This window comes from Prinia subflava, chromosome 9 (genome assembly GCF_021018805.1).
Source record: "Prinia subflava isolate CZ2003 ecotype Zambia chromosome 9, Cam_Psub_1.2, whole genome shotgun sequence".
NCBI lineage: Eukaryota > Metazoa > Chordata > Aves > Passeriformes > Cisticolidae > Prinia > Prinia subflava.
The window spans coordinates 16,656,635-16,670,348 of record NC_086255.1 but is presented as its reverse complement, the minus strand read 5'-3'; the positions used below and the strand labels follow the sequence as shown (position 1 = coordinate 16,670,348).

At 37.7% G+C, this 13,714-nt stretch overlaps 2 protein-coding genes across 4 annotated transcripts in view; both read right to left on the bottom strand.

Annotated features, from left to right (window-relative positions):
• SLC16A12 (solute carrier family 16 member 12) overlaps positions 1-986 on the bottom strand; it is a 30,216-nt gene extending 29,230 nt beyond the window's left edge. The window contains exon 1 of the mRNA XM_063405674.1: positions 877-986. The gene's annotated coding sequence lies outside the window, so the exon portion shown is untranslated. The remainder of the gene's footprint in view (positions 1-876) is intronic.
• Positions 987-6,211: 5,225 nt separating this feature from the next.
• The window catches only part of PANK1 (pantothenate kinase 1), a 41,822-nt gene continuing 34,319 nt past the window's right edge, over positions 6,212-13,714 (bottom strand). For all 3 annotated transcript variants that reach the window (XM_063405663.1, XM_063405661.1, XM_063405662.1), the window contains 3 exons: positions 13,476-13,599; positions 8,690-8,815; positions 6,212-8,068 (listed from right to left, as the gene is read on the bottom strand). In XM_063405663.1, the coding sequence (XP_063261733.1) occupies positions 8,009-8,068; positions 8,690-8,815; positions 13,476-13,599 (310 nt within the window). In that variant the 3' untranslated portion in view covers positions 6,212-8,008. The remainder of the gene's footprint in view (positions 8,069-8,689; positions 8,816-13,475; positions 13,600-13,714) is intronic.

Below are 13,714 nucleotides of genomic sequence, written 5' to 3'. Positions count from 1 at the left end.
CCATGTGTCACAGAAGTCCTTGGCCCAAGCACACACTGTAAGATTTCTGGACACATTTACATGCACGTATTTTACAAAGATCTGCATTCCAGCTAGCAAGTGCAATAATTTTTCACTGCAAAACACAGATTCATCACAAATGTCCTATGGAAACATCATTTAACAAAATTTGGCTGTAGATATGCAGGAACTTTTTAAAAACCCTTTTATTTCAAATAACTTGCTTTTGGCAGCCTGCTAGGTTTCCTTGCTTAGCAGGCTTTATTTTGGTCGAGAAAGTGAAATGAAATGTAGACATTTTGAAATTTCCCATCAGAAGATGAACGTAATTAGACATTGGAATTTTTCACAGCATGGGAATAATAAATTTGAATTAGTTGTACTTGGAAGCATGCCCTTGCACAGCTATTCCAGTTTTTCTTCCATATTCACCTAACTGTGGACAAGAATCTGGGGCTACTTCACCCCAGTACAAGAATCTGACACCAAATATAGGCTGTAATTGTGCTCCAGTCTGAGGAGACTTAACCATTTCAATTGTTCTACAACTTTTCATAGCATTATGTTTTTGTTCTTCTGGATCACAAGGATGGCCTGCTGTGCTCTGCAGAAGAAATGGTGTTAGCAGCTCATCCTGCTCATCATCAACACCCTTGCCTGCAGCAGCTCTCAGGGAACTGCACAAGCTGAAGGGTGAACTGGGGATCAAGGCCTGAAGGCAGCGCTGGTGGTCCTTATCCTATTCACCAAATCAGCACACAAAACTGAGTAAAAGAAGATAGTAAATAATTAGATAAAAGTAGATGGTAAACCACCACCAATTCTTCACATCTCCACAATACAGAAAACAAGCCATTTGGCAAGAATTTTCTGTACCTCAGACAAAACTCTGGCTGCTGTTTGCTGCTGCTGGAGCTTTCAGAGAGAGTTCCTACCCAGCCTGGGGTATACTGTGCCTCTGGACAGGTTTTTGCTCCAGCTCACCTGTAAAATACACAGCTTAACACCTAGGACTACTTCCAATTCAGTTTTTACTACCTAACTGTTGTGTTTGTTGTGTTCACAGGCTGGGGGAGAAGTTTCTTTGGTTTAAACTTTGATACACTCCTTTAAATAAAATATTCCCATTGATAGTATCTACAGCAAACATTTGCAGAGTTAACAAACACAGAAACTATTGTCCTTCCACACAGAAAGTTACAAGCATCAAAGATTTCTGTTTTATTTGGAGATGTACCAGATTAGTTCCAGGGACACTTATGCAACACAGGATCTTACAGATAATTGTTTTTCACCCTGTGCTTGGTACACTTTTTTCCCCCATTCATTTGCTTTTTTCTCTGTGAGTTATGCATGTACAGACAGAGGCCTAAATCAGAGCTAGCTAACAGTCCATCAGAAACTGTGTTATGAGTAGCACAATATTCTGGTAAATATTACAGCCTTTATTACCCGTGGCCTTGCATTTTGGTATCAGCCACGTGGCTGCAGGGCCATGGCACTGCCAGGGCTCCCTTCCCTCTCCCCACAGGGCAGCAGATTTCAAACCACCCCATTCCTCCACAACCACTGCTAACCTTGTAACTGGTGACAGAAACTTCACCAGCCGATCTCTGATTCAAGCCTGAGTCATATTTTACTACAGTGTTTTCTTGTATTTTAAAGAAGTTCTCTGCTGTTTTGCCTGTTTGTGTGTGTCCCCAATTTCCCTTTAGTGAGTTGCCAGTCATGCACCGCTGCTTTCCAGCACAGCAGGGGAAGTGGAATGGTCAGGGACTGAAAGGGAACTGACTCTAAATTGCCTTCTGTAAGGCAATAGGCTAGAAAAGGATGAGCCAGATCTTACACTTTTGTGAATAAAGATATTTTAATTGCCTAACAATCTCAATACACAGGACAAACTTCTACAGTGTCTTGGGCCCAAAGTCAATGGACTCCACAGAGTGGGATCAGTAACAACTCTTTTGTTCCTAGCCTCATCAAGGGGTTTATAAAGCCAGACTTGGTGTCTTAGAACTTTACAGTAGTGTACATAAAATGAAACTAAGCAAATTCCCACAATGCTGTGAACCAGATGTTCCCAAAAACCTCACAAAGACACTTCTATAATTGCCTTTCAGGTAGGAGTGCTGGAACAAAGATAGAATGCACGGCACCTTAAAAAAAGTCAAGCTCCAAATTGAGGAGAAAAAGATCAGAAATTGAAAAAAGTCTTGACTAAACCTAAGCTGACCTCTATGATTCATCCAATGAATAAAAGGTGAATTAGTCTGTAGGGTTTGGTGCCTTTTCTGCCTATTTTTTTTTGATACAATTTCTTATGTGATGAGAGCAAGGAGTGGAGAGAAATTCAGTTCTGGAATGTTTTCTGTCCTAGCTGTAAAAGAGCAGGTGTGGAGTGTGTTACAGGCCAGCCTGCAGCCATCAGCAGCAAGCAGCTTCAGCTTCCCTTGCACTGCTTTTCTCCCTTCTAAGAGGCAAATTAATGTAGAGGGGGCTGCTACACTGTACAGGCAAATCTGCTGGGGAAAAGTCTACAACCTCCTATATTTGAAGAGAAAACTTATTTTCTAAGCTAAAACAGAAGTGACAAACACTGGGAAATTTGGGAGTGGTTTTGGTTTATCTTGTACATACTTCTGGATTTTTTTGTGCACAGCCTTTTGTAGCCAAGTGCAATATGCTGAAAGCTAGCTGGGTAACAGCATGCTGCATGCTCAGGACACAGGAACAGCATGTTTTTGTTTACTTATTCAAATAGCAGTAGGGGTGAGGTTGCTCAAAAAACAGAACGATTCTACTAAAAGGAACTAATTTTTTTTAAGTACACTCAGCATTTTATTCATTTAGCATTCATTTAGTCACCTATGAAAATGCTACATTCATTCAAGAGTTTTTAAATTAACACGCATTATTTCACAGTTAATTTTTCAAATATAAAACAACAAGAACAATTTTCAAAATTGAGGAGAGTGTTCTCACTGTTCAAATCAATACCAATAATAATTTTTTATCTCCAGGTGAAGCCTGTCCAATGTCTTCAGATGAGAAGCCTCTCATAGCTTCAGTGGCCTTACCCACATTACATTACTGCATTTCACAAAACAGATGTTCACAGACCACCTTGGTTGTGCTGCCTCCATTGCCTCCTGCTGACGATCAGGATGTCAGTGGGGTCATTCCAGTGGGAGCACAGAGGGGGCAGATACACATAATAATCCCACTATCCCAACCCAGTATTACACCTACAGGTTATGGGAGATAACCTGTAATGATTTACTGCCTTACATCAGAATATTTCAATTGCAGTCTCCCAGCTGATGCAGCTGTTCTAAAAGCTTGTAGGAAAGAGCATTTTGGTCAGCTTGTCTTTCCTATGGGCTTGAAATACTCATTTCTTCATCCTTACTGAAACACAAGTATTGCCACTTCCACCCAACCTAGCATCTGCATTCAAAACTCCTACAAGCTGAGACCAGCTGTATTATTTTTGTGCAATTTGTTAACATATTAATCCAAAACAAATCCCCTGAACAAGTCACAGCACACCAGTGCTCAAAGCACTAATATGTCTGTTGTGACCAAATGCATTATTACACCCCTGTCTGCCCATGCTGAGACTGTCTTGCTCTCAGGGGTGGAACAGAAAATGTGCATTCCCTTGCAAGGAGAAGTTCATCTCAGAAAAGATTTTAAACTCAAAAGAACATGGCACTTGGAAAAAAAAAAATCTAACATATTGATGAGAAAGTGGTAACATGGTTAGCTGAGACCACATCTTCACTGATGGGCATAAATGGAAATCTCAGTGAAGGGTAAACTCTACTCTGCACATGCACTGCCAAGGCTGCTTTGGTACCTCAGCATTTGCTGAAGGGCAACTTCTGCTTTGTATTGAATTCCCAGATTCACACAAACTTTTATGTCTGAAAAGAAATTAATGGGTCACCCACCCAAAAACCTGGAAAATTACGAAGTTGTCAACTTGGAAAGACACCTCTGAAGGTGGAAGTGCCATGATCATCACAACAAAATAAGCAAAACCATTTAAGAACAGGGAATAACACATAGTTCTAAGTAAAACTTGATGCCACTTCATGCTGTTTGCCCACCTTCATTCCAGGTACCAAGACACAAAACAGATCTCGGTCTTCTTCAGAGCCTGTGTTTCATTTAATTCCAAATTCAAAGACACCTTCTACTTTAAAAACATAATTCAGTAGAACTCCTCAACGGACTGGAAACAATCATGCATGTTTATTTTGTCATCAGTTCAACCCCATATGGTTCTCCCATCTCTCAAGGTCTGCTGTGTGCTGCCAAAAATCACTTGCAAGTATCTTGTGACAGCCTAATGGGAACAGAAGTGCTGATAGCAGTGAAACACCAGGACAGCTTTGCTGAGGTTGGAATGAACTGCAAGCACCCTACTTGTCCTAGAATTCACATTCTTCAAATGCCCCCATGGTAGCCTTGTCTGTCAAATCTGATAAAGTAAATACTCTTAGTTGTCTCACTCTTCATCCAGCACTAGGGATTTCCCCCCAATACTTTAGTCCAAGAATCTCACTTCAGAACACAGACCCTTCTTCCTCGGGAATGTAATTAGACTTTTTGTCAAAACCAAAAAATTGGGCTGTCTTGATGGTGGTGGGGAGAGAATGAAGAGAGTAGCATGTGATTCAAGAACAAATGTTCAAGTGCAAAAGAAGCACAGGCCACAACAATTGAGAGTGATGAGTCTGATTTGTTCTGCTCCAACTTACCTCAATAATTACCCTGCCATGTTTCAAAAAGACAAGCTAGATTAACAAAGCTTAGCCTGTTAAGAGGTCTCTTTAATTTATAACAAAACAAGTATTTTCCACACATACTAAATCTGCAGATTCACTGATCTCCCTTAGGGGAGTCTACTTCTCAACTTCACCATTTCCAAAACAAAAGAGATCCAAGAATCTGGATAGTTCTAGGTTCTCAGTAATACTCTTTAATAGTGCTGGAGTTGAACTTTGCTTGCAAAAGTTCCCTGTTTGTACCAGTTATAGTGCAGGTTTATCTGTGGAGTTGAGCAAGAATGTTTTCAGACTCTTTGGATACCTCTGGATGACTGATGAAGTGGGACACCTCAGGGAACCCCTTCCAACAGATCACTGTAGACAGCAACTGGATACCAAACACGATCAGAAAAATTCAAGACAACAAAAATGCTCTTGGAAATGCCCCAAAGTAGTCCCCTATGGCAAAAATATTGTAACAGTGCCAGAAATCAACCACACTGTCATTCACCCATTACCTTAATTACAGAAGGAGGAGGAAACCAAGAGCTGGGATTAGTGGAGGCAGGTAAAGTCTGAAGGTGAAGAAGCAAGTTATAGTACTAGCTGGTTCATATAATGGTACTGATGAGGAAACAGGAGAAAGTAGTCAACTGTAGATTTCAAGGCAACAAAGAAATTAGGCTTTTTCCCTCAGGAAAGGAAGAATTGAACATACAGTGTCATTTTCCTCTAGTTTTTCCTACTTTGTGACTTTGAACAACTCTCTATCCTAATTAAAGACTGCTAATATTTTTCCCAAACAGGAGTACTAATTTACGTTGTATACAGTTCAGAGTATTTTTTCTCATTTTTTTTAACTACAGAAATTCACCTATTAAGCATTTGAAATTTCAAATCAGTATTTAAGGTAAAGTTTTATTTTGTGTTTCTCTTAGAACTGTGATCAACTTACCTGAGAGTCCCTAGAATCTTAGAGCTAACAATTCTGCTTTTCTTCTTTAACCACACAGCCTCAATTTGTGCATCTTTAAAGCTCTTATATATTTCTCTGAATGGCTTGCAAGGGTTTTTTTTAATGTGTGTGAGTTTCTTGGTTTTTGGTTTGTTTGGGGTTTTGGGGGGGGTTGTTTGTTTGTTTGTTTTTGAGAAGTAGAGGATTTTCATCTTAAAAGAACAGCAGTTCTTTTCATATTTGTTTACTTAACATTATAGCCTTCCTTCCCAAGTCCAAATGTGAAGAATGCAAGATCACCTAAGTGGCAGACATTCCCATGCCAAATTCCCTTAAAAAATAAACAATGGAGAAAAAGACAGGATGTTTCTCTGAAACAAGCAGTTACATGGCTGATGTTGTGCTTCCCCCTACTGTTTATCCTAAGAAGCACAGTTCCCTCTGAACATTCTGAAGTTTTCCTTAAAAAAAACAAACAGCGCACAAGTGAATCTTTATTCATAGGCAAAACTTATCCAATAACCTTAATCAAAGTTTTCTTTTCTTTATTAAAAAAATAGAGACACTTAGTAGAGTCATCTGCACTTATCTCAAGCTCAATATTACAGAAAATATCAACTTCATGATAATATTAATATGCTAATATTAACATTACATGCTAATATTATATCATATTTTTGTTTACAGTCCTTCAAAGTCAACTTCAAGCAGGCAAAAGGCTTCAAAGACTAAAGCTTTGTTATGAATATTAAAAACATGTCAAGAACCAAATGATTATCATGGGAATAAGTCATGTATGTCACAAAAAAAGTGTTGTGTGTCACATCATTGCTTTCAAGAAATGAATTCCACAGATGCATTAAAACTGTCCAAACAGTAGTGGTCTTTATTTCCATCAGACAAGTTAACACTTCAGTCAATATTACCATCTTTCAACAATTGGGAGATATGTAAGTTAATGACTTTAAAAAGTGAAATACACCCCCTTCCAAAAATATCCTGAATTTTATACTGTCCCTTTGATGAGTCATTTATATTATGTGACATCACATACAGTTTTGCAAGACAAAATAATTTAGGAACTGTTTTTCAGCCTCTCATTTGTGAACCCTCAAGGTGTCCAAGAAAAGCAAGTTTACACATGCTCTGCAGCAACCTAAGAACATGGATTGCAAAGGGATCTCAATTCAACTTGGGAAAAAGAATCTAGAGAGGTCCACAAATCAGAAAAGGTAGAAAATACTCTATTGGAGTAAACAGTGAAATTTTAGTGTCCTGGAGGGAAAGTTAACACTAGTTTAACAGCCGAAAATACTTCAGTCAGTATTTTTCTAATTTTAGTAATTGGGCTTTTAATGTTATCAGTTGTTTTCAATTAAGAACAAGTTAAAACTTGCAGACTACAGAAAAATAACAGAAGACAATCTCTCTATGCCATCTAATACCAAGTGTGAATAACATCTTTACTACAGAACTCTTCATGTTGATCAGAGGTTTTAATCAGAAACAGATTTTCATTTTAGTGTCAATTGAATAATTGAAATTTTACTTCACATCTTCTTTCAAATTTTTATTCTAGAGAAGAATCAGCCCTACAAAACCAGTTGACAGTCTCTTCCTGTTGCAATTCCTGACTACTGAAAAATTACAATCTTAAACTCCCTGCTGTTACTAAGCTTCCTCACAGTTCCTTTGAAGAAACACATTTAGCCACAGAATGGTTTGCAAATTCATTTTTGGGGGTGCGGGGGCAGAGAGATATTAAAGTGTCTCATCTAATGAGGAAAGGAAAGGCAAACAAATCAGTGACTAGTTTTCACAGTAAAATGCATCAGCTTTGTAGTTTCATTTGAAACCAAGAACAAATCATGAAACGTCATGAAAATAAGATAAAAAAATCTCCTAGAGTGATTACTAAATGAAGTTAAAATTACCACACTAATCAGTAAACCCCAGAAGAAAAGCAGATGCTTCATATCACAGGTTCTACATTAAACAGTATCCATTTTTTAAAATAAATCCATACAATCTGTATGTTTGGCCACTTTGCACATTTTCCCCCTAAAAAATACAGTGTACAGAAAAAAACCTTTTAATTCCCATTATGAATTCTGAAGTATAAGGTCAAAACCCAGAAATTAAAGGTCAGGTAAAAGGATTTTAAATTATTTACAAATCCAGCAGGTAGAACTACCATAATGGCTTCATTTCCATCCTTGTAGTGGCTTTCACTCTTACCCAGCAGCATCTGCAGTAGGAATCTCTTCAGACAGCTTCATCACTGATCATCTGTCATTTTAAGCATTTCTAGAAGAGCCCCAACAGCTCCGAAATAACCCTTTGAACACAGGCAAAAGAAAACCAAAACCAATCAAATTCCAAAATAAGACATAACATAAACACAAAGTTTTCAGTTCTGTTAAGGCAACTAAAAGAATGCCAGCTCTGCCAAATATTTGCTATATCTAAAATGTTGTTTAATATGATCATCCTTAGGTAGAAGAAAGGGCCTGATACTGGAAAAAGTCTTACACAGTTCTCCAAAATTAGTAAAAAAAATAATTACAAAAGTATAATATTGATGCTGTACTGAGGCAGGGCAGTTCCCATTATGGACCTGTCCATCTGGTAGGAACCTCCAAATTATGCTTACAAAAATCAATTATACTTGAAGTTTTCATATACCAGCCCACACAAATGAACATCGTTGCTATCAGGGTCAGAAAGCAAATAGAAAAATGGGCAATGTTTAACAACACATACCACAAGATTAGTGATCAAACCAAGGAGTTAACAAGTAGTATTTTCAAATGAATTTGTAAGCTAAATAGCATTTATGCAGAACTTAGCTTGTGCATTCAATTCAAAGCAATGGCATTTCTCCCCTTTCAAGTTCAGTAAATAAAGAACTACAAGAATTTTGTACTTATAAACAGAAGTTAAACACATATTTCCTTACCTCATGTTCCAGAAACAGAGCTTTTAGCTGTCCCTTGGACCAGTAATCCATAGCATATGCTAGCACCTTCATAGAAATCATATTAATTCTGAGAAAGTTGCCAACAAACACCACCTTGTCGATGTTCTGTAAAATTGAATTTAAAAAACATACCAGAAAATTATATTCAACTAAATTACTTGCCTCATTTAACATGTACCTCTGCCTCTATTACAAAGTTAAATGGGAATTTTAAGTTACATTTAAATACTTCAAACTGAAAAGTCAAAAAACATTGCAGTTACTGACTGCTACTATGTAAGAGACACTGCAAGAGTAGGGAGGTGCAGAGTTTTATTCCAAAGAAAGTGGGAGGCTATTATCATAGATGTTCAATATTTGCTTAAAATATTGAATAAATATCACAACCTTCCTAACATGACTTAGATTATGAGCATTTTGGTGGTGGTGTTTTATTTTTTTAATTGTATATGGCCACACTGAAGCCATTTTTCCTCCCCTGCATATTAAATGAAGCAGCTTTCCAGAGTTATGATTATTAAATCCAGATGGAGAACCTCTGAAGGGTATCTGAGAAGGATTACATCAGAGATGGGAAGGAGCATCTTTCATTATCTTTTATCAAGACAGACTCCATTTTGAAAAAGCAAGTGAAATGGGGCCCATTTAATACTTGATATGTATGGCATGCTTTTGTTTCAAAGCTCATTTGAACTCAGTTTTCATTCAGGAAATCAAGATTTTTTGGAACCATCAGCACTAGGCTGCCAGTGAGAAAGCCACAGAGCATCCTCACTTGTATGTACATCCATCCCTGCAGTAGGCAGTGGTTCTGTGTGCTGTTTGAGCAATGCCATAACTGTCTTACCAAGCCCTGTTCTGCCTGCTATGGCCAAAATTGAATTTGCTCTTTGCATTGATGTACCAGATGATGCTCACCACACACTAGAATTGGTCTAGAAGATTTGGTAGGAGGCCATGTCCTGGAAATAAAAGCTTTTACAGGAGACCTGAAGAGCCCTAGGAATGTACAAGAGCCTTCTGCAGAAGTTTGCCAGAAAGGCTGCGTAGGGTCCAGAACTAGCAAGCTCTGCATTGATCCAGCTCTAGAAAGCCCAACACTTGGCTCTGCAGCGATTCCTGTGTTACAGCCACAGCCGTGCCCTGTCCAGGACCACGCCTGGGACACACCCCAGGGAACACCCCCACTGGAATACTCAGTGCTGGAGAGAGCCAACCCCCGATGCCATAACCCATTCACCCAGTCTGACTGCCCTCAAACCAAACACAGCAACACAAACTTGACTGAAATAATTCAGCATCTATCCATCCATCCATCCATCCATCTCCTCAGACTCTGCAGTCACATCAGCATGCATTCATACTCAGGCATTTATGAATGAAAATAAGAATGTCCTAAATTTCAAAATGCTGCTATGGAATATGGCCAAGAGCACCCTGCATCCTTGGATAAGGCAGTTTTGTCTCTGAAGCAACTTCAGGCAAAAAAGGAACAAATATGAAACTAATTAATTTCCTGTAATGCCATAGCATAAAATTTATTAGAATCTACATTTCAATTTCACATGCATATGATTTTTTATGAATATAAAAACAAAGCTACTGTTACCAGAAGCAATACCTACCACAGAGTATAAAAATTCTGCAAATTTTGAATCTAAAATTACTATTCATATCTACTAGAATAACAATTTTAAATGAACATGCAATCTTCAATTTTGTTGCAAACATTCCTTGAGTTGACAAGGTTAAAAATTGTATTAATAATATAGTTTCCTTGATTTTCTGAACTGAACCAAAATCAACTTTAGCATGTTTCAGAAGTCGAAATGCTACTCTTAAGGAAGCCTTGTCAATTCATTTTAAAATTGTCCACTGCTGAAACTTTCAAAGCTGGAAGACAGAAATCTTAAACTGCTGAAGGGATGGTGGTGGGTGACATGCTTATTTAAGCTAATCAAATTACAGCATCCTGGAAAAGACCTGCACTCTTTCACTCTGTGAGGTCTTGTTAAACTACCCTGCAGCAGAAAGCTGTAGTATAACTTTAATATAGTATATTCACATATTTGCCAATATCATTGAATAGGGAAATGTATATCAATAACACGATAAAAAACCCTGCACGTATTTTTGCAAGGCAGCTTGTTCAGATACAAACTTACATGTCCTGTGAGTAAGAACAGTATAAACCAGGAGATCAGTTTCCTTTTTGCACTTCTGCTGTGCCTAGGACAGGCCATTTCAAAGGGTCTCTGGCCAAACGGTTCCAGACTATGGAATTTTTTTACCCCACTGCCAACTTTGTGCAAGCAAATTTGCTTTGAAGTTCTGCAGACAGAATATTTCATTTATTCCCCAGCTTCATTTTTTCCTGCACATATGCAAGTCATTTTCAAAACAATATTAAAGCTGCAATCATTGGGAAAAACTTATCAAAAGTCTTGCTTCAGGGCATGAATTGATTCTGTCAACCTAAAAGAGAGCTTTACCATAACCCTAATCTAATACATACAAGCTCCACAAAAGAATAGCATATTCAACTGTTTATTAAGCTCTTGTTTGAGGATTTGATTCATCAAGCTTGCTCTAAGTCAGAGCTGTGTCTCCCAAACACAATTTAGGTGTCTAGATTATTGAGCAGAATGTTAGCATTAGTATTTTTTCCCTCAGAGCAAGCTATCTCAAGATTAGCTTACTTGAAATGATACTGCATGTTTTTCTTTTCAATAGTATGTAAAGCAACTAAATGAAGTTTTCATTCTCTAAAACTACAAAGTAATTTACTTCAAATGTTGGAGAAATTCTGCTTCGACACTGTGAAATGAAAAATATTTAACACATCAATTCACATTCCTCCACAGAATTCTGAGGATCACATCCATTTCTAAGAGGCTGCCCCCAGAACAGAGATGTTAGGAACTTCTTCACAGTGACTGAGAGGCGTTAGTTTGGTTAGCAGCCCATCTCCTGCTCTGAATGCACTGCACGTGGTTCCCTGCTGCAACTCTCCATGCTTTGATAGCCCTGTACAATGCTGCTTGAACTCCATGCCACAAGGCAACACTGTAAAGAAGCTGAAAGCAAAGAGAACACTGAAAGAGCATCATCCTGACAGAAAGAGTCGAATTGCCAAGGAAAAAAATATGTCTGTAGCCACTTTTCACAATGAAGGAAAGTTATCAGTGGCATTTGATAGAGGCATACAGTACAACTTGTGCTGATTAAGATATTTAAAAGTCCTCTAGAGAGGAGTATGAGCAACAAACATAATAATGGCATACAAAATCAAAAGAGAATAAAAAATGAATGGCATAGCAGTGCTGAAGAGACATATCCCGTGACTGAGGAAAAAATGGGAGATGAAACTCAAATGAAAAAAGTGAAATGACAAAACGGAAAGGGGGAAAGACAGAGACACTTGATTATGCAGACACAATGAAAGGCTTCAAATTAGTCACTTTAAGATGATACCATAGAGGGATTGTTGATGATTTCTTAGAAATTAATTCCATGCTTACAAAAATTAAATATTATGAACTGTTAGTAAAGGAGCTCTGAATATAAAATTTATCAATATGCCATCACATAAATTCACTGAGCACCCACACTCTGAATATGATATGAAGATCTTATAATTCAATCTTAAAATCACAACCATAAAAAGATTAAAAAGACTAAATGAAGCAGTGCATAAAAGAGTCTTTTCTCTTTTTTTAGGTAAGGACACTAAGCATTAGGACCTTTTTTCTTGGAAAGACCAAGAGGGAATGTGGCAAAGGTTGATTAAAAATCACATCAAAACCCACACCCACCAAAAGCACTAGTGATTAATTATTTACCATTTCTGATAAAGCCATAAGCTAGATGGGACCAAATAAAGTCATTAGATGGCAGTTTGGTGAGTTTCTTCAGTTTATTTTGTTCAATTTTTCTGGCTATATGTGTGTTGTTGATTAAAAATATAAAAGCAACAATTTTTTTGACCAACAGAATTCTGTGCAGCTAAAACACCTGTGTATTAAAAAAACTATATAAATTCATTATCTGCTCAGAGCAGAGAAAAGGTATTAGTTACCACGTCGTTGTAAAGGATGCAATCTGCAGATAAAAGCAAGGGCCTAAATGTTTGGGTTTGTGGTGGAGTTTTTGGGTTTGTGTTTTTTTAACTGCTGGAAGCTGTAGTGTATGGATGGAACAATCCATCCCTAATTATCATGCCTAATGAAAAGAATGTAATAAGCATCTGATAGAAGTGTGAGGCAGGAAAATGAACTGCATTTTTCTTCTTTCTGACACAATGCAATGGAACTTGCACCTATCCAAACATTTAACACAATACACAATTTGAACCCATCCCACTATAAAAACAATCCAAGCAAAATAGTATTCAAAATAAATTCTGTCATGCTGTAGTAAAACCTGTAAATAACTACAAAGTAACAGAGTAATAATTAGTATTACAAACATGTTAATATTTATGTATTACAGCTTGAGAACAACTGAACACTCCGGGCTGAAGCTCAGTGCCTCAAAGAGATTTTTACAGACTATTTTTCTCCTCTCTTCCCTAGCTTTGAAGCTTGAACAGCCTTACACTTTGCATCAAAGCACACACATAACAAGCCACAAGAGTTGACATTAAATACAGGCATATTTACCAAGGCCAGTGACACACCTACTATGTCAGCAATTTGCATTTTTGCACCCTGATAATCTCACTATGTTGTTTCTAAAGGTTTTAAGCTCATGGTAAATAACTTACCTCATTTAATGCACACATGCGAGCAATAGAACCTATGTTGTTGGTGATGGTGACCAAAGTAGCTCTGGCCAAGTCCTCTTTACTGATGGAATCTCTCTTCTCTTTACTCATCATATGACCAAAGCTGTGTGAGGAAGATCATGCCTTTTAACATGAGACATTCAAAAGCGATAAAAGCCCTTCAAATATTATCATTTAGCAAGCTTTGCTTCGATTTGATAACCATTCATTTGTGACAG